Source organism: Equus asinus, chromosome 1 (genome assembly GCF_041296235.1).
Source record: "Equus asinus isolate D_3611 breed Donkey chromosome 1, EquAss-T2T_v2, whole genome shotgun sequence".
NCBI lineage: Eukaryota > Metazoa > Chordata > Mammalia > Perissodactyla > Equidae > Equus > Equus asinus.
Genome location: NC_091790.1, coordinates 21,808,432 through 21,834,837, shown reverse-complemented (window position 1 = coordinate 21,834,837; position 26,406 = coordinate 21,808,432). Strand labels below are relative to the sequence as shown.

The 26,406-nt window shown below is 38.7% G+C and overlaps 2 protein-coding genes across 2 annotated transcripts; both read left to right on the top strand.

The window, feature by feature from the left end:
* Positions 1 to 8,022: 8,022 nt before the first annotated feature.
* Positions 8,023 to 8,967, top strand: LOC106827774 (olfactory receptor 2W3). The gene has a single exon (XM_014835843.1). It carries the CDS (start codon positions 8,023 to 8,025, stop codon positions 8,965 to 8,967), a length of 945 nt encoding a protein of 314 aa, XP_014691329.1.
* Positions 8,968 to 24,997: 16,030 nt separating this feature from the next.
* LOC106827772 (olfactory receptor 2T33-like) lies at positions 24,998 to 25,942 on the top strand. Its single transcript, XM_014835841.3, has one exon. It carries the CDS (start codon positions 24,998 to 25,000, stop codon positions 25,940 to 25,942), a length of 945 nt encoding a protein of 314 aa, XP_014691327.3.
* Positions 25,943 to 26,406: the final 464 nt, after the last annotated feature.

Here is a 26,406-nt window from a genome sequence, read left to right as displayed (position 1 = left end):
GAATATACAAGTTCATACTACTAGGACACATGTACAAAAAAGCATGATAGCATTACCTGTAACTGCTAAAAACTGAAGACAGCGTACGTATTCATCAGCAACAGAATGCATAAATAAATCATAGTATAGCCAGGAAATCAAGTCTTACACAACAAAGAAAGTAAATAAACCCATGATACAGCAGCATGGATGAAGTTTTAAAATGTAAATAATAAACAATTCTATAAGCAAGTCACAAAAGAATATAAACAATACGATCCAATCATATATAAACCAAATCAATGGGCATTGCTGGGAGAACATAAACAGGGTTGTATCTTTCAGATCAGAATATGGAATTTAGAGTTGGTATATTTTAAGAGGTCAGGATTATATGAATTTAGTGGTTTAGAGAGTAGTAGAAAGGGTTAGAGATGGAAATTGGAGGAAGGAGTTGAGTAGTGTGGGATTTGGAGTGAAACATTATCACGTTTTTAAAAAGGTAATAGCTTAGGATTTTAATCAAGTGAAGACGTACGTTTAATAATGGGGCTGGGAACCCAAAATGTGGAGAGACTGTGGCGGAACAATTTGCCTCTTATATTCAGTTTAAAGCTAGTTTTCCGCATACCATTCCCAAGAAAATAAAACTTAGATATAATAATGCTATATCAGAGTGCCTTCCTTAAGTCTACTCAAAAATGGTAGATGCGAGATTTGGGTAGAATCAGCATTAATTCTGCAGAGAATATTAACCTTCTCATGATTACCATTTACAAAGAAATGTTCATGTTTTCCAAGCTCTAAGTCTTTTCTTATTCACGTTTACAAATCCGGATCTCTCTAGTCTTTTCAAATAATTCTGTAGTTTCTACACAGTGCTTATTCTAGTTACTACTCTAATAGTAAATTTTAACATCTACTGATATTTAATATCAATGTCTGTGGAAATTAACAAAAGGAGCCTTAAGTAAATTGAAGTCAGGAAGGCCTGCAGGGGGAGCGCTCACACCTTATCATACATTATCAATTACACCTAACAGGAAGACACATCCTCTTGCATCTATGACAGGAAGTAAAGCTACTTTACTATTAAAGGGAGATTTCTCTCACCGCCCAGCAACCCCCAGAATCGAGTGAAGAACCCGCGTTGAGCATCTTGTGCTCTTTGCTTCTGTGATTTGCTGCCTGTGTTCAGTTTGGTGAGTCTCCTCTTGGATGCTGGGCTCCACTCTCCTTACATTCTGAGCTCCTTAATCCTGAACAAAGTCAAATTCTACCAGGCCCCTTCTCACATGTGTGGCCTCTTATTTCTGCATGTTGTTAAAACGTGCCCAATCTGTTCACAGAGGGGAAATCACTTAAGACATTGCCTTCTCCATCTTCACTGTCCCATAAGTGGAGGCAGAAGCCAGACACTGTGCCCCCATCACTGATGATTTGATTTACCTTGTCACTCAAGGATAAAGTGGAAATGCAGAGCAGCACTTTAGGTTGGATTTGAGAAGTGTCGTGGCTTCCTGGCCCAAGAGGAACCACTGCAGCTGAGGTGGCTGGAGGAGGCGGGTGAGCCACCAGGCAGAGAGTGCTAGAGAGCAGGCTATTCCAGCAGAGCAGGGCCCTAAGGAGCTGGCTGAGGCCAATGCCTAGCCCTGGGTCTTCATACTCATTCTATACATCACCTCTCAAAATGTTGTAGTCACCAGGAATGTAAGGAACATTCTATATAATTATATGGACTAAAACCTTTTTTTTAATTGACGCTTTCCTGCTTTATGTGCTCCTCTTCATCTGCTGCACAGGAGAGCCTCTACCTGTGCGATGTCTTGGGTCTGCTCTCCTCCCCACCACTTCCCTTCTACTGTGCATCCCTCTGTTATTAAACATCAGACATTTTTCTAGCCCAAAACATTATAGTAGCTAAAATAATAAATAGTGACTAAAAAGTCAGCCTCCAACATTAGATTCTAGTTTTTCTGAAGATATAACTCTCCAGAGCTGTATCTACAGTTCAGCTGAATACCGGATGATTTATTCAAATAACTAACTTGATCATTTCCCCCATCCCCCAATCAGGTGACTGGTCTGTCAAGTAAACTAATAAGTTAATAAGCTAATGATTCTAGCATGTGGGGAAGGCCCTGAAGGAAGGGAACCAGAAGGAGGGTGATGTTTGGAGCTGGTAGAGAGCAGGAAGTAAAACAGCTTCGTTACAGGAAGAAGGAGCCAAGAAAATTCAAATTGGTGATTTCAACTGTTAATGTCCCAAAGGGCAGAGAAATTTGGAACACTGGGATCTATCAAACCCATCTGCTCTCCAAACACCATTCACATCTTCTGTGTGCTTCTGGGGCCCTCTGAGGCTCTGCTCTCTCATCATGTGGGGAGGAGGGAAGCACGGAGGTGGTGTGCATATGAATAGAATACGTATTCTACAAATGTACAAGTTCTACACATTCACCTGTATGGAATATGCTCTTTACTCTCTGATTCTGTGACTATATCTTCTCCAAAGTACACAAATTATAATTTTGACAAATTCCTTAGTACACTGACTCAAAATAGTCTTATTTTTCTCTAATATTACCTGACTGATTCCAGGGACTCTATTTCTATTAATTTATTTACTTATTGTTTTTAAAAGTTTAAGTTCTGTGGTGTCATTTTTGCCTCTACAAAAGCATTAAAATGTGGTGGTCGTATACACAATCTAATAAATCAGGGTTTCATGATATTGCTCACTTTCCCCCTTGTTAGTTTTTGAAAGTAAAGTATAAAGCCAGGTCTGCTGACATCTTCTTTTAAAATCCAAAGACAAAAGAAATAAAAATAAATAAAACAAATAGTTCACTCTTTTAGCTCCTTAAGGTAATAATAAACTTTGTATTAATTGATATACTTGTGAATTTCTTTTACTATCTAGGACAATGGGTATCTTTTTCATTCATAAAATTCTTAGTTAAAAAAAGGTCAAATTACTTTTGCCTTATTTTCAGTATATTTAAGAAAAGAAAAAAAGCATGATCGTGTTCCAGGTAGGATGGGACCAATTATGCCTCAATTGCTTCTTAGACACATGAGAATTCTTGGAAACAGGGGAATGGAGCACATGACCAGCAGTACTTATGTTTTCAAAACAACAATAGAATGAGTCCCCTATTTTACATAACGATGTATTAAATTATTTTTATATAGAGGGACAAATTCTCATGGTACTCATTTTCTGTGTGGACCCTATGGGAGATTGGAGAGTCTGATACATGCCTACAGCACACTTCAGTGTATGTACTGATGGCCTCATGGGTTTAGAAGTTTCCCCAGAGCTTGGAGCTGTTGATGAATTCAAACCACCGTCAGGGTCCCTCTCTAGTCTTTTCTTGGGAGAGTTGCATCATGTTGTCATTTCCATAAATATTGCTGCACAAATATCATGGTCCATGACACTTATTGAGGAGTGGGCCAAACCCAGCAGTGGCACTTTCATTTCCTCCCACATCTAGAATCGTACCTGGCTGGAGCACCTGTGTGCACTCAGGAGGAGAGGGCATTGCACATTCCCACCGTGGTCTTCCGGCTAAATCTGCACCTTCCAACTTTTGACCTTTAATGGTTCTTTGTAGCTTACAAATAAAAATGGTGAGTAGATTTCTAGATTTAGAAGCTCAAAGCAGAAGTGTGCACTTTCCTGTTGGCTTGTTAAATATAAAAAGCCATGTGGAGTCCCCCAAAGGGAACGAAAAAAAGAAAATGAGGAAATTTCTCCTCGATCTTGGAAAGTTTATGGATGATGACAGACATACTAAGACAGAAATCTACACACAAACACATACATTGTGACTCATACTATTTGCTTTTAACACAGCAATGAATTTTTCAGTGCAAAATGATGTTTAAAAGATGAAATATAAAAGTACTCAGGAAACAAAATATGAAGAGACACAAACTAGAAGGGTTTTGATGTTGAGACTGGCATTTGTCAAGAGAGACTGAGACTTATGCAGATGTAAGAAAATGCAATCAGAAATGTGAATTTCATATTGAAAAAAATAGCATTGAAAAGGGTACTATCAATCTCATGGGGGGAGATGGGAAAATGTTAGCTGATGACAGGGGTGATCTTGGCCTGCTCCCTGGTCTGAAAACATTGATCCCATTTCATATCATCTGTAATTGTTGCCACACTTTTTGTGAGTTTAAAACTCTAATCTTCAAGATTAAAGATGCTTTTCAAATAAACTAAAGTCTTTAACAACATGACCGCTCACCCTCTAGAAACTGAAAAAAGTTCATTTTGCTGACTTTTAGTTTGAGTGTGGGCATTTCTGAGGTAGCAGGTGCATTTGGGGTCAATAGTGTTCATATTGTTTGACCGGCAGCTGCAGGGAAACATATATTTTACCCTGTGGCACACTGTCAGCACACTCACTCCCAATCACACACGTTGAACAGAGGTTTTACAAAGCAATAGTTCCCTTCGTGCAGGTGAGATGCTCTGCCTTCTTCAATTCCAGGCAAACTCATGCCTGAAAAACCACGAGTTGTCAGGCACTGGTTTCATTTCATTGCATGACCTTTCCATGTGTTACTACACACGTGTGTGAGGAGAGCTCAGGTCTCTCCAGTTTGGTACTTGATGATACCTTTCAGCTTTTCTAGCTTTGAGCAATGAAAAGTAAATGCTTCCCTAAGGTAGGAAAGACTTGAACTGCCACATTTAGCAATTAGTTATTCATTCTTTGAGATGCTACACTGAGTCCATGTGTAGAAGACAAAAGGACGAATATTGCCCTATCTCTCCTCTCACCAGGAAACTGGTAATTAATCCACATGTCAGACCATAAAATTTGCTATGTGAAAGAACAGGTGAACAATTAGGTTAAATATGAAGATATTTACAGCAGCTGTAGAAGGTACTTATAAAGTGTAAACAGCAAGAGGAAAGGCGGGGAGGGTAGGAGGCTGTTAATACTGGACCAGTATTAAAAATAGAACCATAAAAATAGAAAAAATAGAACCATTCAGAAAGTGAAGGCCCTCTGTGTTCCAGGTGAGAGATCTGTTTCTTCCATGGAAAGAGGCATGTGTTAGCAGCAGGGCTGATGGCAAGACAAGTGCTCCTGTCTTGTTCCAAGAGGAGGAAAGAGCAGTATCTTGGTTAAGAGCTGGAAAGATATGAGGTATTAACAAGACCATTCTCTTTCAATTGTTGCAAATCTTCCTGTAAAGAAGCCATTCTTCCTTCTACATCAAAGTTGAGAAGACCAGCTCAGAAGGAGGTGGGAGCTCAAGTTATCATGAAAACTAAACTCATGCCCTTTCACTGAGTTTGGCTTATTTTCAGCTCCTCATTTTCACTTTTCTCTTATTTCATAGGGTTCACAATTTTAAGACAATGAAATGGTGCAGTTGTTTGTTGTGAAACACGGACTTTATTAAGGTGATTAAAAATTTATTTCAGTCTGTTTTCCTTCCTAACTCCCTGAACTTCTTTCTACTTTTATTCCTTTTCCAGTCTGTAGTTAAAAAAGAAAAATTTTAAGAGGGATGGGACAATTATCTCTGTAAAAGAGGAATGAGAAAGTTAAAAGGATATATTAATAGACTAAAAAAATCATTCATAGGGAAATTTTCTAAATAATATACTATACATACATGCATATGCATTTTTTAAAATTTCACAATAATTCAATTATTAATTATTTAATAAATAAAGGATCATGTAAAATTGAAAATCTACCTTAAACCCCATCTCAATCTCTAGAAGTGTCTTTTTTTTTTAACAATTCAAGGTATGCTTCCAGATATTGTTTCAATTTTAATATAAATATACATATGTAGAGAGAGGTTGTGACCAGAAAAAATGGGATTGTACTACATATAATCTCACTAAACATTATATTTTGCTTTCAACTTGTTTGAAATTATTAGGATTTTTGAGAAAAAAATCAGAGAAGTCGTATACATATACTTTTTTCAATTTAGTAGTGTTTTTTTTCTAGTTCTTAAAGTTGCTATTTATTAAATTATTTCAATAACTTCAAACATATATATTGTTACTGAGTATTATCCAGTTCAGTCAACGCTGTATGAAGATTCTTGAGGAGGTATAATCACATGTTGCAGCTTAATAAGTGAAGGACACATCCCTAGATGCAGACTTAGTGGGTCATAAAAAACACGATTTTAAATGTTACGGAAGACAAATGTTTCCTTTGTTAAAATAATATGTACAATGTTAAAATATATGCGCAATTTAATTAACGATGTTTTTTAAGATCCCACCAAAGATACTATGCCAATTTAAATTCTTATCAAGAGTCAATGGGCTTATTTTCCTACACTTTTCCCAACTCTGTATATACTATATTTTTAAATACTTACCTATCTAGAAAGAAAATACTTTTATATTTATATTCTAAATTTATATCCTTAATCATCAGTGGGAATAATTTAATGCTTTTAAGTCAAGTTTTTGTAAATCTTTTGTCTGTGGACCTCTTCTTCAAATCATTGTCTATTTCTTGTTACATGTTTTCTAGCCAATTTCTTGAAAAAATTATTAAACATGGTAGCTTTTCAATTGTCATGTTGAATTTCTCTAGTATAATCATTATTCTTTAGACTTTGTTAATTGTATTTCTTACAGTGTAGTCTTTTTAAGAAATATAAAAATTTATCTATATTTTGCTTCAGAGCTTTTGAGAATTGCAAGTTGCCTAGCGAGATCTACCCAAATCCAAGGTAACCAGGAAAAAAAAGAAAGAGAACGACTATTATGCTTTCATATAGTAGTTGTATTTTTTTAAATGTTTAAATGTTTGAATTGTGACTAGTTTGGGTGAATGGAGTTAATATGTGATTCACATTCCCCACACCTCAAATGCCTGGTCAATGATGATGTTTCAATTATTATATTATCAAAGTATCTTTAGATATATAGTAAGGATAGTTTCTCCTCATTATAATTGGTTTTTTTCCCGAGAATTTCCCTGACTACTCTCATAGGCTTATTTTCTCATTCCCTGTTTGTATGACACATCAGCTTGATGTAACATACATATAAACTTTCATATTTACTGTCTTTCATATTAAGAAAAAATCTCAAAACATGTCTGTAAAACAAATGAGGTAGTTTGATTAGTACCATTTTAGAAGAGAAAACTATGAAAAGGTAAATGAGCTTTCCAAGATTTCATAATTGTAGCTGTTGGCTAAGGGATTGTAACAGGGGACATGGGGGCTCTCTATCAGTCTGTAAGACTAGTGGTTTATGTCCTCAGACATGCTTTGCTTTGAATGTCATGCATTCTTGGAATTGCAATTTGAAAGAAGTTTCTGCATATATATGTGAATTGTAGCATTAAACTTTTATTATCTGTGGCAAAGATTTGTGATTGTTTTTTCCTCAAGCAGTATATAGTACTTAGAAGGAAAAAAAACCTTTTTTTTTTTCAATACCAGACCCAAGTGAGAAAAAGAGAGAGGGAGATTCTCTTCATGTGTATGTTGCTTTAGTCATATTCTACTGCCTCATGCATCATCTCTTTACTCAGGTACTTTACCTCAAGAATGATGATCAGATGAATGAAGTGTGTCTTGGGGGCATTCTCCATATAACGAGTATTTCCTAAATACTATTACTTGATGATTCCGGGGTTCTCTTTTGGGCTTTGAGGCTTTAGCAGGAGTGTAGGAACTTGTGTCTTGAGAAGAATCAGTGGGTGGGTCACAGCAGGATTTGTCTTTCCTGTCATTGGAATTAGAGTCAGTACCAGCAGTGAAGGGTAAAGACTCTAACCCTCCTTCCTGGGTTCAGAATCAGTTCTGCCCCTTTCTATAATTTGCTCAGCTCAACACTTATCTGCCTCAATTTCCTTTTCTGCAAGCCAGAGATAATAGGAGTGTCAACTTCTTATCACTGTGGTTGAGGTTAAATGAATAAATAAATGTAAACAGCATAGAACACCTAGCTCATAGTAAGTGATCCCTTATATATACTGTTACCATTATTAGTATCCATATTTCTCTTCAGTTGCAGTAGAAATGGATGGAACCAATGGCAGCACTCAGGGAAATTTCATTCTTTTGGGGTTTTCTGACCGCCCTCATCTGGAGAGAATCCTCTTTGTGGTCATCTTGATTGCATATCTCCTGACACTTGTGGGCAATACCATCATCATCCTGGTGTCCCGGCTGGACTTCCACCTCCACACTCCCATGTACTTCTTCCTCACCCACCTCTCTTTCCTGGACCTCAGTTTTACCACAAGCTCCATCCCCCAGCTGCTCTATAACCTGAGTGGAGGTGACAAGACCATCAGCTACACAGGCTGTGCTATCCAGCTCTTCCTATTCCTGGGTCTGGGTGGTGTGGAGTGTCTGCTCCTGGCCGTCATGGCATATGACCGCTTTGTTGCAGTCTGCAAGCCCCTTCACTACATGGTGATCATGAATCCATGCCTCTGCATGGCCTTGGTGTCGGTGGCCTGGGGCTGTGGGATGGCCAACTCCTTGGCCATGTCCCCAGTCACCCTGCTCTTACCACGCTGTGGGAACCACCATGTGGACCACTTCCTGTGTGAGATGCCTGCCCTAATCAGGATGGCCTGTGTCAACACAGCTGCCATTGAGGGCACTGTCTTTGTCCTGGCAGTGGGCATTGTGCTGTCACCCCTGGTATTTATCCTGGTCTCCTATGGCTACATCATGAGGGCAGTGTTACAAATTCAGTCAGTGTCAGGGAGGCAAAAGGCCTTCAACACAAGTGGCTCCCATCTCACAGTGGTCTCACTTTTCTACGGAAACATCATGTACATGTACATGCAACCTGGGAACAGTTCTTCACAAGACCAGGGCAAGTTCCTCACCCTCTTCTACAACATCATCACCCCCCTGCTGAACCCCCTGATCTACACCCTCAGAAACAAAGAGGTGAAGGGGGCACTGAGGAGGCTGCTGCTGGGTGACAGAGAGGTAGGAAAGAAGTAAGGGCAAAGGGGAGAGACGGGCATCACCAAGCTGATTGTCATTTCAGTTAGGGACCAGTGATGGCATCTGGAGCTGTTGGGCCAAATCTGGGCTTGACCTGAGCTTCCAAACCTATGTCTTTACCCAGACTACCATAAGACTGTTCCAGTTACAACATTAAGTGTTCTGATGAATGAACTGCACAACACACATCATCCAAAACTCCTTTATATGATCTGTAAAGCAGGACAAAAGGACAAAGCAGGATAAGTGTGTGGTTATAAAGATAAGTTCCCATATCCTATACCAGAGTGCCAAAGAGGAAACTGCTTGTCTCCAACAGACTTTGTTTCCATACTTGTTTTGATTAATCAACAACTTTCTTAGGATTTTAGACAGAATGATCACAATCAACCACTTCTCTTGGCTGACAGCCATTAAACAGGGGAAGTCAGCATGGCTGGTTGTTTTCTATTATTTCCTAAATTCCCGTCAAAAGGCTTTAAAAATTGTGTTGATTCTTTTACCTTGGTTCCCAACATTTAGCATTTGCCATAATGTCTGGTGAAGATTCTGATAAACGAAGAAGTTAACCTATAGCAATGATGTATGTGTAATTTAAATATTAAAGCATCATTATTTCTCAGGTATGTTTTTATTAATGAGAAGGACCTGGTGTTTGTTAAGTTCCTGCTCTGAGTCAAGTGCTCACAATTCGTCTAATCGTCTCTGCGTTTTGTGGGAGGTCAGCATGACGCTCACTGTCCCTGTTTTACCCATGTGATACTTGAAGCTTGGAGGTTAAACCATTCACTCAAATAGAATTGAATCCGAGATTTACTCCAAGTTCTGTGACTGTCATTTCCTGCTGTTTCTATTGCTACATGAATTTCTAAAGAGCAAAAATCCAAAAGTGTATAACAAGTAGTGTCCAAGACCCTTTAGAGCTAAAGAGCATGACTGGGCTTCTGTTCCTTACACAATACAGTCCGGAGTGTATGAGGGGAAATGTTTCCCTGGAACCTCTTAGGGTTCCTGTATGGATTTGAAATTTTAGCTGACAAAGATAGATTAACAGAGAAAAGCATACAGATTTATTTAATATAAATTTTATGTGACACAGGAGCCTTAAAGGTCCAAAGAAGTGATTTTTATGATGGATTTGATGAAGAGTTAACAGAGGTGGAGAAATATGGTATGACAAAGGAGGTAGGAGCTAAATGTAACGAATTGGAGAATTGTAGCAAGGGCTGTTTGTTCAGGTTCCTCTCCACATACCTCCATCTTGAAAATAACTATAGTCCTTTCCTCTAGGTGTGGGGGGCACCTTTCACATGAAGGTCGTATGACCTGCTTTAAGGGAAGGTCAGAAAGTCCTTCTTGTACCTGCTGTTTTACAAATTCCTTTGGCTCAAAATAGTCAATATGCCAAAGTGCCATATTTTGAGGTAGCTCATCATGAACCCTGCCAAGGATTTCTCTCCCTTAATGTAAAAGTGAATTACCTGGGATAATTGTTAATTGCAGATTCTTATTCAGTAGCTATTGGGAGGGTCCAGAGATTCTGCCTTTCTGCACACTTCCCAGGTGATACCCTCACTCACTCACTCACTGCTGGCCCTCAGACCCTATTTTAAGAATGTAGGAAATAGGTCACCCACAACTCTCATTGCATGCATACAGAGGACAGGAATAAGCTGAAATTGGATTCATAGGCTAAACGAAATGGGGAGGGAATAATGAGAAGAGCTAGGCTGAAGGGGCTCCTCATGTGTCTGCCATCACTTCAATTCTCTGTCCTCAGTTTCAGAGCCTCTTTTCCTAGGCGGACTGTATTCCCACCCTTTCCTTTCTAACCTCCTCACTCCTTCACCTCACCTCACCTTCAGGGTCACCATCCCCAGTGGGATCATTTAAGCATAAGCAAAACCAGGTCTACTGGAAGGGGAATTCCTGTGCTTCAAGGGGACCCTGGTCTGAATACTCAAAACTGCCGTTTTTAAGAAACAGTGATGTAGATGGGCTGATGCTGAATAAGAGAATGAGAGTTATCTGCCTGACAGTCCCAAGATTTATAGAACTCCACAATACCACCTTGGTACCAAACCAACTAAGAGAGAGATATAATAAAGAATTGGGGTGGGGCTCCCAGGACTTATCCATACTTATCTTCTTCTTGGGAAGAACTTACTAGTCATCCTGTGTGAATCAGCAGAGCAGCCCCGTGGGCTCTGAGGTCACAGTTTTCCAGCATTCCTGTCTCTGGAAAAATGTCCTGGAGAGAACAAAGAAGGTTTCCATAACTCGAGTGAATACCAGGAGTTAGTGTGCACAGTGGTGAGGGATTTTTGTTGTGTTTAGTCTGCTAAAGAACAAAATTCAAGAGAATAAACTTTAAAGACCTTATTGGCTTTATTCGGTAATTCATGAATCATGCACCATCCAATCTAGCAGATTGAAAGAAGCTCTGAGGTGATGTACAAAATGATATAGTTTCATACACAGAAGGAAGAAGGAATACGGAAGTCATACTAAGAAAAGGCAGATTGGTTGTTGCAAGGTTGATTTCCTTACAAGGGTTGGCAGGGATTTCTCAGGCAGATTACCTAACTGGTGCTGATCAGGTGATTCCTGATCGTCTTGTGTAAGATTCCACTTCTGGGAAAGCTGAAACTGTGAGTAGGTTGTCTCATTTTGGTGACATGGGACTTAGTATAGTTGACTCCATTGAGTCCTGTTGTTTTGTTTTAAATACCTCTGATCATCTTCTGATGTGGGGTCACCAGTAAAGGTAGTTGCTGTGGAATTGTGTAAGAGACTCAACTCAATGGGTCTAAGCCAGAGAAAAGTTTATTTTACCTGAGTCCTATGTTCCCAGAAAACAGCAACAGGTGAGAAATCTCCACCACCCTTTTGTGCCCCAGGAAAGGGCTGACTTTGAAGAATAGCTCTTCCCCAGATCACTCAGATAAGTCCCCTCTCTCCTGTTCCTCAGACTCATATATCTCTTGTTTAGCTGCTCTGTAAATCCCCAGGCTCATTCCTTTTCTAGAATATATTCCTCTTGTTGAAGTAAACTTCTACACCCAAGATGGAGCCACTCCTGCCCAGGGTGCCATATCAGCAAACCAAGTTTTCTTTCCCTGTAAATGCTCTACTCAACCAGAAGCAGTACATCCAGTCTGCCAATCCCCAAACGCTAAGCCAACTCTGGGGTGTATACTGATTTTATTGTTCCCAGATGTTTCTACATAAGGTCAGATATGCAACCTCAGCCAAGCGTGCCCTGCTTCTGCAGTGCTGCTTCTGATGCTTTATGAAATTTGCTGTTGCCCAAACAACCCTAGGAAGAGCACTTCTCTGCTTGTGAGGCACTGGACTCCCCCAATCTATGGATTGTTTTCCCTTTAAAAAAAGGCATCAAACTCATTGCTAAAACATTTTATTTTTGTCACTTGACACTCATTAAGGAATGTTCTTTCTATTGCAATAGCCTGGATAAAGTCATCTCCTTAATTTCCAGTGCATTTGGTTTCACAGTAATTTTTTTCTACATAATGTTAAAACACTAAGAATAGAAATTGTGCAAAACTGCAAGGCAGAACAGAATAGAATAGAATTGCCCTCTCCGTTAGGTGAATGACTTTCTTTTCCAATCATTGCTTGATAACTACTGCTTTTTCTTCCTCCCTTAATGCTCTGTGTGTTCCTCTTCCTTGAATAGACACAACATTTTATTTATTGTCTTATCTTTCCTTTCTCTTCTTCTTGTCAATCACTCCTTATACTGCTCTAGTCAAGTTTTTTATTTTTCAATTTTTACTACAGCTATGGATTCTTGTTCTACAAACGCCACTTCTATCATGCATATTATTAGCAGGTAATTTTCAGAAAAAGGTAAAAATATGACTCATACAATATAAAAGCAGACTCATGTTCAAGGATTTATTTTACCCATAGGTTCTGAGGCAATTAGATAGATGCTATAGCCAGCTTAATGGAAATGTCAAACCAGTACAAGTTTACTGTGTAGAGAAATATTTAGCTGAATTGCAAATGAAGCAAAACCAGTTCTCCACTGGGAGGAGGAACATCAATTAACTGTCTATTAAACACGGCATAAATTTCAAATCTATCAGTAGCTTACAACTAAAGGGAATCTTGTCAAGATGGTAGTGTAGGCAGACTCAGAACTCACCTCCTCCCACAAATACAGCCAGGTTACAGTTATTCTTGGAAAAATTACCCTGGAGAAAAAAAGTGAAAACTAGATAAAAAGAACCCCCACAACAAGGGACATTCCTGACTGAGGTGGAAGAGGCAGAAATTCCTTCTGGAGAGAAAAAAGCCATCTTCACAAGCCACAGACCTTCACAGTCGGCCAGGCAGGAACAACCCTAAGGTATGCAGCCCTCCCTGGAGAAGTGGAGATCTTATGAGGCGTATGTTATCACTATAAGCATCCTTCAGACTCAGCACAACTGAGACGAATATCCTACTATCTGGCTTCACTGGCTATCAACTGCAACAGGGGAATACACCAAGAAAAACTGTTGGATGAAAAATCTGCCTCTTAAAGGGCCCATGCTCAAATTCAGCAGTCTTAGAGAGCAACCTAAAATCACCAAAATAACAGCTGCACAGACCTTTGGTGAAAAAAGCCTCACCTGGTAGGCTCTGGGTGCATCTCGGTGAGAGGTGAGACCTCTCCAGAGACTGAGACTTTAGTGACAGCCATGTTTGTGACCTAGTACAGGCATGCTGACACAAATGCTGGCAGATGCAGTTGAAGTTCTTCCCCTGTCCTGATAGCCCACTAGAGCACAGATTTAATCCAGCCCAGCCAAGGCAGGAAACCCACCCTAGAGACTGGCCCCACACAACAGCAAGCCCTCAGGCTACTTGTCAGCCTGGATAGGCTGGGTGCCTTGATCCTCTCCAGGCAGGCAAATGTGTCCACTTCTGTGGGGCATGGCTGGTGTGAGGACTAGGTGAACTGTGGGGGGGTGGGCATTGGGCATTGGTGGAGATGTGGGTGCCTTTGCAGTGGGGCAACTGGGTATCCTCCAGGGGATCAGGAAGTGTGCATGGACCAGGCTGTGTCGACAATGTGTCTGGACCTGTGGGGGTGGGGATTATCAGCAGCAGAAGACCTGTGCTTCACAATCAGCCACAAAGAGGATTGGCTCGACCTTCCAAAGCCTGAAAGAATTGGGTGTTCCCATGTCAGAGCTAGCCCCAGCCAGCTGCAGTCCTAAGAGAGCTGACAACAGCCTTACAGGCCTGAGGCCTATAACAACTATAAGCCCCTGAGCCTAGCGGCCAGCTACACAGGGTACATACTCAGTTAACAGGAATACTGCAACAGGAGTGTGCCATTAGACCTTGCAGTCAATGGTGCTTGGACTCCCCAAACCCAATTTACAAACAGCCTGCCAGGGAAGGAAAGACTAGAGTCCCTGGGTCTCTGCAGTAAGAGCAACCCTGACACAGCAGGACACAAGTAGCCAAAATAGGGGTCACTCCTGGATTATTTGGACTGGTGATGAGCGGGAAGCACACTGCTGAGCCTCAAAAGTCATCTTATACATAAGAACACTTCTCCAAGCTCAGGAAACATGGCTGACTCACCTAATACATAGACATAAACACAGAGAAAGACGCATAATAAGGAAGCAAAGGAATACATTTCAAGCAAGGAAACAGGGGGAAAAAAACAGAAAAAGGAGAAAATGAAACAGAAATAAGCAATTTACCCAACAAAGAGTTCAAACAAAAACTCATAAAGATGCTCACTGATATTGGGAGAAAACTGGATGAACACAGTGAGAATGTCAACAAAGAATTGGAAAATATAAACGAGAACCAATCAGAAATGAAGAATATAATAATGGAAATGAAAAATTCACTAGAAGGGTGCAATACCAGAGTAGATGATGCAGAAGAATGGATCAGTGAGGTGGAAGAAAGACTAGAGGAAATCGCCCACGCTGAACAGATAAAAGAAAAAAGAATTAGACAGAATGAGGACCGTCTAATTGAACTCTGGGATAATATCAAGCACACTAACATTCGTACGATAGGTGTCCCAGAAGGAGAAGAGGAAGACAAAGGGGAAAAGAATCTATTTGAAGAAATAACAGCTGAAAACTTTCCTAACATAAGGAAGGAAACAAACAGACATTCAAGTACAGGAAGCACAGAGAGCACCAAACCAGATCAATACCAAGAGGCCCACACCAAGATACATTATAATTAAAATGTCCAAAATTAAAGATAAAGAGACAATTCTAAAAGTGGCAAGAGAAAGGCAACAAGTGACATACAAAGGACAGCCTATAAGGCTAATGGTGGACTTCTCAGCCAAAACACTACAGGCAAGAAGACAGTGACAAGACATGTTTAAAGTGCTGAAAGGAAAAACCCTACAGCCAAGAATACTCAATCCAGCAAGATTGTCATTCAGAATAGAAGGAGAGATAAAGAGCTTCTAAGACAAGCAAAAATTAAAGGAGTTTATCACCAAGAAACAAGTTCTACAAGAAATGTTGTAGGAACTTATTTAAGTGGGAAAGAGAAGATCACAAGTAGGGATAAAAAAATTATTTAAAAAACAGGCAATAAAATCACTAGTAAAGGCAAAAATACAGTAAGGTAGTAGATCAACCAACTATGAAGATGATCTATAGGTTAAAAGACAAAAGTACTAAGATTATCTATTACAGTGATAAGAGGCTAATGAATAGACACATGCAAAACAAGAGATTAGATATAATTTCAAAAACATAAAACGGAGGAGGGGAGTAAAAGACCAGAGCTTTTGGAAAGGTCAAGCTCAAGAGATTATCAATTCAATATAGATTGCTATATACCTAGAATATTATATAGAGACCTCATGGTAATCACAAACAAGAAACCTATAATAAGTAAACAAATAAGTAAGAGGAAAGAAATCAAGCATATTACTAAAGAAAGCCATCAAAGCACAAGGGAAGAGAGCAAGATAAGAAGAAAGGAACAGAGAAGAACTTCTAAAACACCCAGAAAAAAGGCAACAAAATGGTAATAAACACATATGTATCAATAGTTACTTTAAATGTCAATGGACTAAATGCTCCAATCAAGACACAGGGTAGTCAATTGGATAAAAAACAAGACTCATATATATGCTGCATACAAGAGACACACTTCAGTCCTAAAGACACTCCCAAACTGAAAGTGAAAGGATGGAAAAAGATACTCCATGCAAGTGGGAAATAAAGAAAGCAAGGGTAGCAATATTTATATCAAACTTTTTTTTTGAGGAAGACTAACCTTGAGATAACTGCTGCCAATCCTCCTCTTTTTGCCAAGGAAGACTGGCCCTGAGCTAACATCCATGCCCATCTTCCTCCACCTTATATGTGGGACACCTACCACAGCATATTGTGCCAAGCAGTGGCATGTCTGCACCAGGGAGCCTAACCAGCGAACCCCAGACTGTCGAAGCAGAATGTGCGCACTTAACCACTGTGTCACTGGGCCGGCCCCTAAAATAAACTTTAAAACAAAAGCTATAACAAGAGACAAAGAAGGGCACTACATAATGATAAAGGGAACAAGTCAACAAGAAGATATGACACTTGTGAATATCTATGCACTCAACATAGGATCACCTAAATATATAAAGCAACTATTAACAGACATAAAAGGAGAAATAGTAACACAGCAATAGTAGGGGACACTCCACTTACACCAATGGATACATCATCCAAAAAGAAGATCAATAAAGAAATGTTGGCCTTAAATGACACATTAGATCAGATGGACTTACTAGATATATATAGAACATTCCATCCAAAACTACAGAATACACATTCTTTTCAAATGCACTTGGACCGTACTCCAGGACTGATCACATATTAGGCCACAAAACAAGCCTCAGTAAATTTAAGAAGATGAAAATAATACAAAGCATCTTTTCTGACCACAAACGTATGAAACTAGAAATCAACCACAGGAAGAGAATCAGAAAAGCCACAAAAATGTGGAGATTAAACAAAACGCTACTGACCAATGATTGGTTCAATTAAGAAATCAAAGGAGAAATCAAAAAACTCCTGGAGACGAATGAAAATGAAAATATGACATGCTAAAATCTATGGGATACAGCAAAAGCGGATCTAAGAGGAAAGTGTATAGCGCTCCAGGCCTATCTCAACAAACGAGAAAAATCTCAAATAAATAATCTAACAGTGCACCTAATGGAACTGGACAAAGAAGAACAAACAAAGCCCAAAGTCAGCAGAAGGAAGGAAATAATAAAAATCAGCAGAAATAAACAAAATAGAGACTTAAAAAAAATAGACAGAATCAATGAAATCAAGAGCTGGTTCTTTGAAAAGATAAACAAAATTGACAAACCTTTAGCTAGACTCACTAAGAAAAAAAGAGAGATGGCTCAGATAAATAAAATCAGAAATGAAAGAGGAGAGATTACAACAGACATCTCAGAAATACAAAAGATTATAAGAGAATACTTTGAAAAGTTATACGCCAACAAATTGGATAATCTAGAAGAAGGGGGTAAATTCTTATAATCATACACCTTTCCCAAACTGAATCTAGAAGAAGTAGAGAATTTGAATAGACTAATCACCAATAAGGAGATTGAAACGGCAATCAAAAATCTCCCAAAAAACAAAAGTCCAGGACCAAATGGCTTCCCTGGTAAATTCTACCAAACATTCAAAGAAGACTTAATACCTATCCTTCTCAAACTGTTCCAAAACATTGAAGAGGAGGGGAGGCTTCCTACCTTATTCTACAAAGCCCACATGGTCCTGATACAAAAACCAGACAAGGAAAACACAAAAAAAGAAAATTACGGGCCAATATCACTGATGAACATTGATGCAAAGATCCTCAACAAAATATCCCAACTGTCTTATGGTTATAGCGTCAGCTGCAAAGTTAGTAGAAGCCTCAGCAGATTTAACCCCAGGAAATGACATTTAGTCACAAACTCCACATGCTGTCCAAAGTCTTTTAATTTCTGAATTGACTCAACATTTCTCTGTGGGCATACTAACCCCTTATGAGATCCTTCCACTTTCACCATGTAGTCTATATCTTAAATATTGCAACGTTCCTAATCCTCTGTGTTCCTACCTCTGCCTGATGAAGGCAAGCCCCATGACTGCAAGATGATAATGATCTAATTTGTGACAATGCATCCTGATTTACAAGATGTCATTTTGACCAATTCTGATCTAATTTTGTTGGTTGATGTGTCATACTGTAAAAATAGAAAAAAGAATTTCCCAGCTGGCAATGCTGTTACTGCCCCATACAAACTACTTGAGAGAAGAAATCTCTCATAAGCTAAATCCACCCAAGAAGCAGAGCTCCATGCCCCTATCAGAACATGCCAGTTATCAAAAGGAAAAACTGTTATTATGTCACTCATACACATCCCTGGTGTACTATGTATTTTTAAGAGAAAAACTTAGCATTGGGCTATATCTAATATTCCCCTTTGAGATGTTTTTCAGTTGAGCTAGGCTTCTGCCTCAGATAAACTGTGACTGAAAAGTGCTCTAAACCATCTCTAACTCTGACCATGAGAGCAGCACCTGCACAGAGGGATTGGAGGTGACCTAACCTCCCCCTGCCATGTGTACATTGTTAGGCACATTTGGTGCCATGCACAAAGGAGTTTGGAGAACTATGCATGCGCCAACTGTTCCTGGAAGTCGCTGCCCCTTTCCCAGAACCCTGATGATGCCATGACCCCTTGCCTTTTAAAAAGTCCCCATTACCCTGTCTCTGGGGAGAAGGTTTTCAGAGCACAAGCTCTGCTTCTCCATTCCTTGATCAATGAATAAATTTTCTGCTCTGCTATTCCAAACCTCATCTTGTTCTATTTGCACGAGTGACCTGAGGCAAAAAGATCCACTTGTGGGTCACTGATGTGAATCAAGGCTGCCCCAGGGAGAGAAGCCCAAGTCATCCTGGCCTGCATGCTGATCTATATGACCTGAATCGCATCTAAAGTTATACGATCACACAATAACCAGACCCGACCTGCACTGATACCATTTTAATGATTTTTTTACATTATCTTTCCTTTGTCTAGTAAAAATAAGTCACATCCCCATGCCTTATAAATTTAGCCCTAACTCTCAACACATTGCATCCCTTCACTGCCCATGGGTCCTCTTCCCATGCTTGTAGCCTTCACTGCCCATGGGTGCCGTTCCAATGCTTGCTAATATAAGATCAAGAGCAAGAGTTGATTACAAGGGACTGAATGAACTGATAAGGGTGATTATAATTTTTGTGACTTTTTGTTTGAAATATTGCTGATTTTTAATGTTTTGTGTTTCCAGATTTAAGCTAAGTATGACTTAAAGCACAGATAACTTTGGGTTCTGGTAGACTGGGAGGATCCTTGCTAAGTCCACTATTATCAAAGTTCTATTTGCCAAACATTTGCTTTTCCATTTCCATGTGGGTTGCCTTCTTCCCCTCTGAAGACCCAAACCACTACCCCAAAGTCCTCCTTGTCTGTAGCTGAAGATACTTAAACAGGCAGCCTCGGCCAGTTGGCTGAGTTGCTCAGTTTGCCTGAGCCTCTCCCATGTATACATGTTATAAGGCTTTGTTTAATTTTCTCCTGTTATTCTGTCTCATGTGAATTTAATTCATTGTCTGGCCAGAAGAACCCAGAGCGGGTAGAGGAAATGTCTTCCTCCCCTATAGTGGGTGACCTCAGAACCTGATACTTGTGACAAGCATCTGAAGGAGGCAGTCTTGTGGGACTGAGCCCTGAAGCCTGTGGGGTCTGCACTGACTCCAGGTAGTATCAGATTTGATTAAATTGTAGGATATCCAGTTGATGTCAGAATGTTGGAAAAGTGGTATTGGAAAAGACACCACACATTTAACGTCAGGAGGAAAAAAACTTCTCATCGCTTGAGTTTTTGTTTTTAGTAAAACTGGTTAATTTCTTACTTTATTACTAGACATAAATTATTTGCATCTGTACTGGGCACAAATATATACATTAATATGCAACTTCACAGATTCTGGGCCCTGATTATTAGTAAATAGTAAGTCAAAATCAGCAGCACTTTTGCTTATTTTCTTTTTTAGGTAATTTTTCATAACACTTGGGCTGGAATCAACATAAGCCCTGCTTCCAAGATACATTTTTTTTTCACATTGGAAAAAATCATGATGATGATAACAGTGAATATTGATACATGATTTACAAAGGGCCAGATACTCTTCTAAGTAATTTACAAATATTTTATTTAATCTTTCTAATAATCCTACTGAGTAAGCAACGTTATTATGCATATTTTATAGAAGATGAACATGAAGCTCACTTATAACGCTAATCTAAGATCGTGAAATGTATAAGGAATAGAAAAAGGATTTAAAAACACATAAAATTGAATCAATGAGATTAGAGGCTATCAAAGTAATGAAGATCAGCTAAGGATAGAGTCAAAATTCAACTTTACATGACTCATTTAAGGACATATTTCTCAGCGTGTAACTAACAATCCCTTTGAGTGATTTAAATGTTCCCTGAAGCTTGAGAACCACAAAGTGAGGTGATTTAGACATAAATTCCTCCACTCTGCTACCTGAGGACGGTTAAATATGGGTATGTTGCTTAAAAATGTTAACATTGTCTGCATTCTGGAATGCAGAAGTTCACAGGTCAAAGGGCTGTTTTAAAGATTAAATAAATTACATGAAATATATGTAAAATGCTGAGCATATTTGCTAGCATGTAGAAATGCTTAATAAATAAAATCTATTATCATCATCCAACAGTTAAAAAAATGAAAAATCTATATTTCAGGCAGTTAAGTCATATTTGTTCAGTTTAAGGAGTGGAACTCCTGATTTTGCTTTTCAAAAGTCCTTGCATTTGCTATTATCCTCACAGTGCCATATCTCTTCACCTTCCCATTCAGGGTTATTTTGCCTTTAGCAAAACCTGGGTGTTAAATTAGTTCATTGAATCATTTACTCTTTTTTTCTTTAAGATTTTATTTTTTTCCTTTTTCTCCCCAAAGCCCCCCGGTACATAGTTGTATATTCTTAGTTGTGGATCCTTCTAGTTGTGGCATGTGGGACGCGGCCTCAGGGTGGCCTGATGAGTGGTGCCATGTCCACGCCCAGGATTTGAACCAATGAAACACTGGACCGCCTGCAGCGGAGCGTGTGAACTTAACCACTCAGCCACGGGGCCAGCCCCAAATCATTTACTCTTAAGAAACCCTTAAACCTGTGTTCCCCTGACAAGTGTGACTTGCCTTCGAAAGTGTCATGGCCCCAGGGAAGGTCTTGTGTAGGTGTAGGAAACTTTTAATTGGTCACGTAGGACTTCCAAATAAGTATGGCATGAGGCCAGGAGGAAAGAGCATTACCCTCAACACTGATATAAGCAAACATTTCTAGTCAACCTATTAAAAAGATCCAGTACAATATGTATGTCTCACAGATTATGACTCTCTACTATACAGGTGAGTCTAATTTGAGAATTATTTTTCCATTATATTGGGAAGTAATTTCAAATGATTCTTATTTATTGTTTGGTATTCTACATCTGAATTTTGAGTGGCAGAGTAACCTTTGTAAAATTTCATCCAAAAATGATACAAAATAAAAGATCCCTATTGTCCACATTTATTCTGAAGACGCAAGTTGTGGACTGGTCCACCCAGAACCGGTAGGCTAATAGATCTTCTTGAATAAGCAATCAATTCATTCAAATTACTGTGTTCAGGTTAGCGGATTTTTTTCAATGGACAGTGTGGCTGTTTCAAGAAATTAACCGTGTTATATCAATATCTTGTGGACACAGGGGCACTTTCTTTGTTGAGGGCAGAATGGCAGAAGGAAGAGAAAAGGAGATTGTGGAAGGAAATTCTAACAGTTCATGACAATGATCTCTACTAGAGCTTATAAATCGGTGTGAATATGGAGAAGGAGACTGTAATCAATTTCCCTACCAGCTTCAAAGGGTGTGATTTGGGGATTAATAGACACAGAATTCCTCAAATATTTTCTAAATAAAGCACCTAGAATAAATTTAAAAAATTTTGGGGAAAGATAATTTGTTACTTTAAAAATAATGAAGAAAAGTTTCTTTTTCTTTCTCTGAAGGATACTTACATGTACACTATCTGTAACCTATTCCTGGAGGGGAAATATTTCTCTCACTTCAGGAAAATATATACATACATTTCACTAAATTTCTGTCATATTATTTAATAGCCTAACATTAATTTTGTTCACAACTGACCTAAAGAAGCGATACTTATATGCATCTGTCCACATTCTCATAATTTACTGAATTAATACAGGCTTTTAATTAAAGGCTAAATGTTTCACTTAGCAAGTAAATGCATTTATACATCCATAATGCCAATAAATTCTTTATTAAAAATGCTTTGTATTATATTTAGTGGAGAAGATCAAGCTACATTAGTTATATGCATGAAATTAAGTAATACATTTAAATTGACCTTTCTATTGAATTATGTATTATAGTACGCTGGAAAGCCTAATTTACTAAAATATCATACATCACAATTTTTCACAACACAGGAGGATATTATGGAGTTATTTATTTACTACATTTTCATTTTAAAGGGTCATGGTTCCAAATTTATAGTTATTTATTTAGACACACGTGTGTGCGTGTGTGTCTCTGTGCATGTGTGTATCTCTTTATCATCTACTTCACTTTCATATTTCCAGAGCATTCAGTCAAATGGTCAAATTGACATTTTGTGTTATGACTTTCTAGCTATTGTTTATGTGGGAAAAAATAGCAACTAATGATATAGACTGACAAATCAAATTGAAATTAATAATTTTGTTTCAATGTGCAAAATGACTCGGGAAATTACTTCAGAATTCATTCATGCACAAAATATCTTAATTATTTGAGTAGTCTGTTAAGAAACATTGTAATTTAAAACATATAAACAAAACAAAACAAGGTTAAGTAACTGACTCCTCATCACATATATAGAAAATAAAAGAAATGATTCTTAAACCAGGACTTCTGTATCTCGAGCCCAGAGTTCTTTATCCATAAACCCCACATCAATAAACTTAGTCTGAGGGTGGTTTAAAGTTATAGTGGAGGCAGAGAGAGCTGCAGGCAAGGACTCAGGGTCTGTGGCAATAAGAGTAGAAAGATATCTTAAATAGTACATAAAACAAGGAGCTGCGTACACTAGATAGAAAGGAGTGCAAATCACCAAGGCTTGGCAAGGCCTCGACTAGGTAGACTGCTTACGTGTCTGGTATCAGTGGTTAAACAAGCCATCGCAAAGATGCTGGTGTTATTGTGTGTCGTTGTGTCCATTCAAACGTGAATGCTCACGTGGTGGAGGTAGCAATTTAATGAGCCATTAGCACTTACTTTCCACAAGTCCCTTAAAGAGACTGCCTATGTGTTAGACGGCTCTGTAAGACATGGGCTCTGTCTGCCGCCTAATTTTTATAGCATTAGAGTATTCACAAAATCAAACCCTTCAGGTTATAAAGCATCATCACTATCTCCGTCTCAGCAGTAATCAATTACCAGACAATTCCAGACAACAGGCTCAGAGATTATTGTTTCTCTAAAGCTTTGGATGAAATACTTTTGGACTGTCCACATCAGAAATAAAGAGGTCTGCAAGTCTGTCCATAAACAAAAATGGCAAATATGTGCATTTTTCTGCTAATAAAAGAGGAGAATTGGCTTCTTGCACCTATGTGCTTTTCTGCTCTTTATGAGATTACAAGTTTTGTTCTTACCATGGAGTTTAAAAAATGGCAAACACTAAAAAATCTTACTTATGTTCAGTGCGTAACAGCTCTCAACCTGCAAACCCTTCCTAATAAAGCCATGCTCATTTCTGTGGGCTCAGTCATTTTTGTGTCTCCTAAGAAAATAGATCTCTTTTGTAAAATATTAAACAACTATCCTCAGAAGATAGCCCAAACATCAAATTTAGGCATTTTTAAATTATTTTTTTCCTTTTCAGATATATTTATACTTTACTTGTGACTAATAATTATGCTTCATAGTAATAAGATTGTTTTAAAATTGCTTCCTTTTTCTTTTTAATCACCTTACTCATTATTATAGTTATTGCTATTCTCTCCCAGCATTTATTGACTTCAAAGATCCTCTCACGCTTGCCTTTCATACTCAGCTGGTCATTGCAAGTCTCCATAGCAGTACATTGTGTGGTGAAATGATGTGTATGGCATGGCTCCAAGTCCTAGTGGGCTGGGGAAATAAATGTGCATTTTATTCCAAGTGTGACGGAAATAGACTGAAGGTTTTGGAGCAGGGTGTAATGAACTAGAATAGCTTCATTTTAAAAATCAGGTAAGTAAAAATATTTAATGAGAGGAAGTAATAATATTTTCATCAATTATTGGGGATATTATGTTCCTTCAGTGGGGAAATTTTGTTTTACTTATACTCATCTGTTCCCTTCTGTGGTCTTTGTAACCCACAGTGAAACAACAGTAATTTTTTGTTTATTAAAAAAAGAGCTAATTTGAGTATGTTAAAATTTCCAAAATTTGAAAAGATTCATCTATGACACAAACAAATGTAAATGACAAACTTTTAAATGAGAGTTTATTTTCTCAACTGATTAATTTTGGTTTCAAGACACACAATAATAATAATAATTAAATAATATAAAAATAACCAAAGTGACTATTTACAATTTTATAGTCCTTGACAGTTTTTCTACTTTGATCTGTTTTGATCTATTATATCAATCAACCAATATATCCTCGTGTGAAATATATAGATTAACCTTTTTCAAAACATTAAAAGTTTGAGCTACGGACACGTAGGATGGTAGGTCAAGAAGAACCATCTTAACTGGGATGTAGGGCTTTGAATCAGGACCCTGCGTTCCATATCCAGCACATGTCCAGAAGTTATGAAGTCAAACTAAGGTTGTTAGATGATGAAAGTCCCTTCCTTCTCTACTTTTCCATTTGCAGAATCATAGCAGAAGGAATCATGGAGAAGAGAAACACAACATCAGACTTCATTCTTCTAGGACTCTTTAAACACACTGGACCCCACCTCTTTCTCTTCATGGTGGTGCTGACAATGGCCATTGCTTCTTTTGTGGGCAATGCCCTCATTCTTCTCCTGATTTACTGGGACCTCCGGCTCCACACACCCATGTACTTCCTACTGAGCCAACTCTCCCTCATGGATGTGATGCTGGTTGCCACCATCGTGCCCAAAATGGCTGCTGACTACTTGACTGGCAAGAAGTCCATCTCCCCTGCTGGCTGCGGGTTGCAGATCTTTGTGTCGCTCACTCTGGGAGGGGGTGAGTGCTTCCTGTTAGCAGCCATGTCCTATGACCGCTACGTGGCTGTTTGCCATCCACTGCGATACCCTGTCCTCATGGGTTGGCAATTATGCCTGAGAATGACTTTGGGGTCTTGGTTCCTGGGGGCAGCTGATGGGCTCATGCAGGCTGCTGCTACCCTGAGCTTCCCATTTTGCAGCGCACATGAGATCGATCATTTCTTCTGTGAGGCCCCCATGCTGGTGCGCTTGGCTTGTGCTGACACATCAGTCTTCGAAAACATAATGTACATCTGCTGTGTGTTAATGCTTCTGGTCCCCTTTTCCCTCATCCTGACCTCTTATAGTTTTATCCTCTCTGCTGTTCTCCAGATGCGTTCTAGAGAAGCTCGCCAGAAGGCTTTTGCCACCTGCTCCTCACATTTGGCTGTGGTGGGACTCTTCTATGGAGCTGCTATTTTTATTTACATGAGACCCAAATCCTACAGGTCAGCTAACCACGATAAGTTTGTGTCAGCATTCTACACTATCTTCACCCCTTTGCTGAACCCCCTCATCTACAGTCTGAGGAACAGTGAGGTCAAGGGTGCCTTGAAAAGGTGGTGGGGGAAATGTGCGAATCTAAAATGCCAGCAAACTTAGTCTCACTCTTCAAGAGTATACAATGCTAAATGAGTCTAATTTCCTGAAGTCATTAACATTTAAACATGTTGTAATTCTGTCTCCTTTAGTAATGCGTGAAGGGAAAGTTAAATTCATTGATCAGTATAATAGGAAGTTGTTAAGAATTACATGAGACTACCATACTAAGAAATACTATTTCTTGAGCAATTACTATTTGTTATGCTCTACACTAAGCAATTTTCTTTTACATTATTTTGCATCCTATTAATAACTGTATGATATAAGTACTTTGACACCCATCTTCTAAATGAGAAAGTGGAGGCATGGAAAATTAAATATTGTTCTCAGTATCACACAGCAAATAAATGTTAAAATGTGACTCCTAAGCTTGTCCTTTAAGTTGGTATATTTATTTCTGTCCAGTAATATATTTTAAACACTATGTTTTCTATGGCTTTGCTCCATGCATTTCTAAAAATTAA

Bases quoted from the DNA above. Each gene is read 5' to 3' on its own strand.
- LOC106827774 (XM_014835843.1), top strand. From the start codon at position 8,023: ATGGATGGAACCAATGGCAGCACTCAGGGAAATTTCATTCTTTTGGGG.
- LOC106827772 (XM_014835841.3), top strand. From the start codon at position 24,998: ATGGAGAAGAGAAACACAACATCAGACTTCATTCTTCTAGGACTCTTT.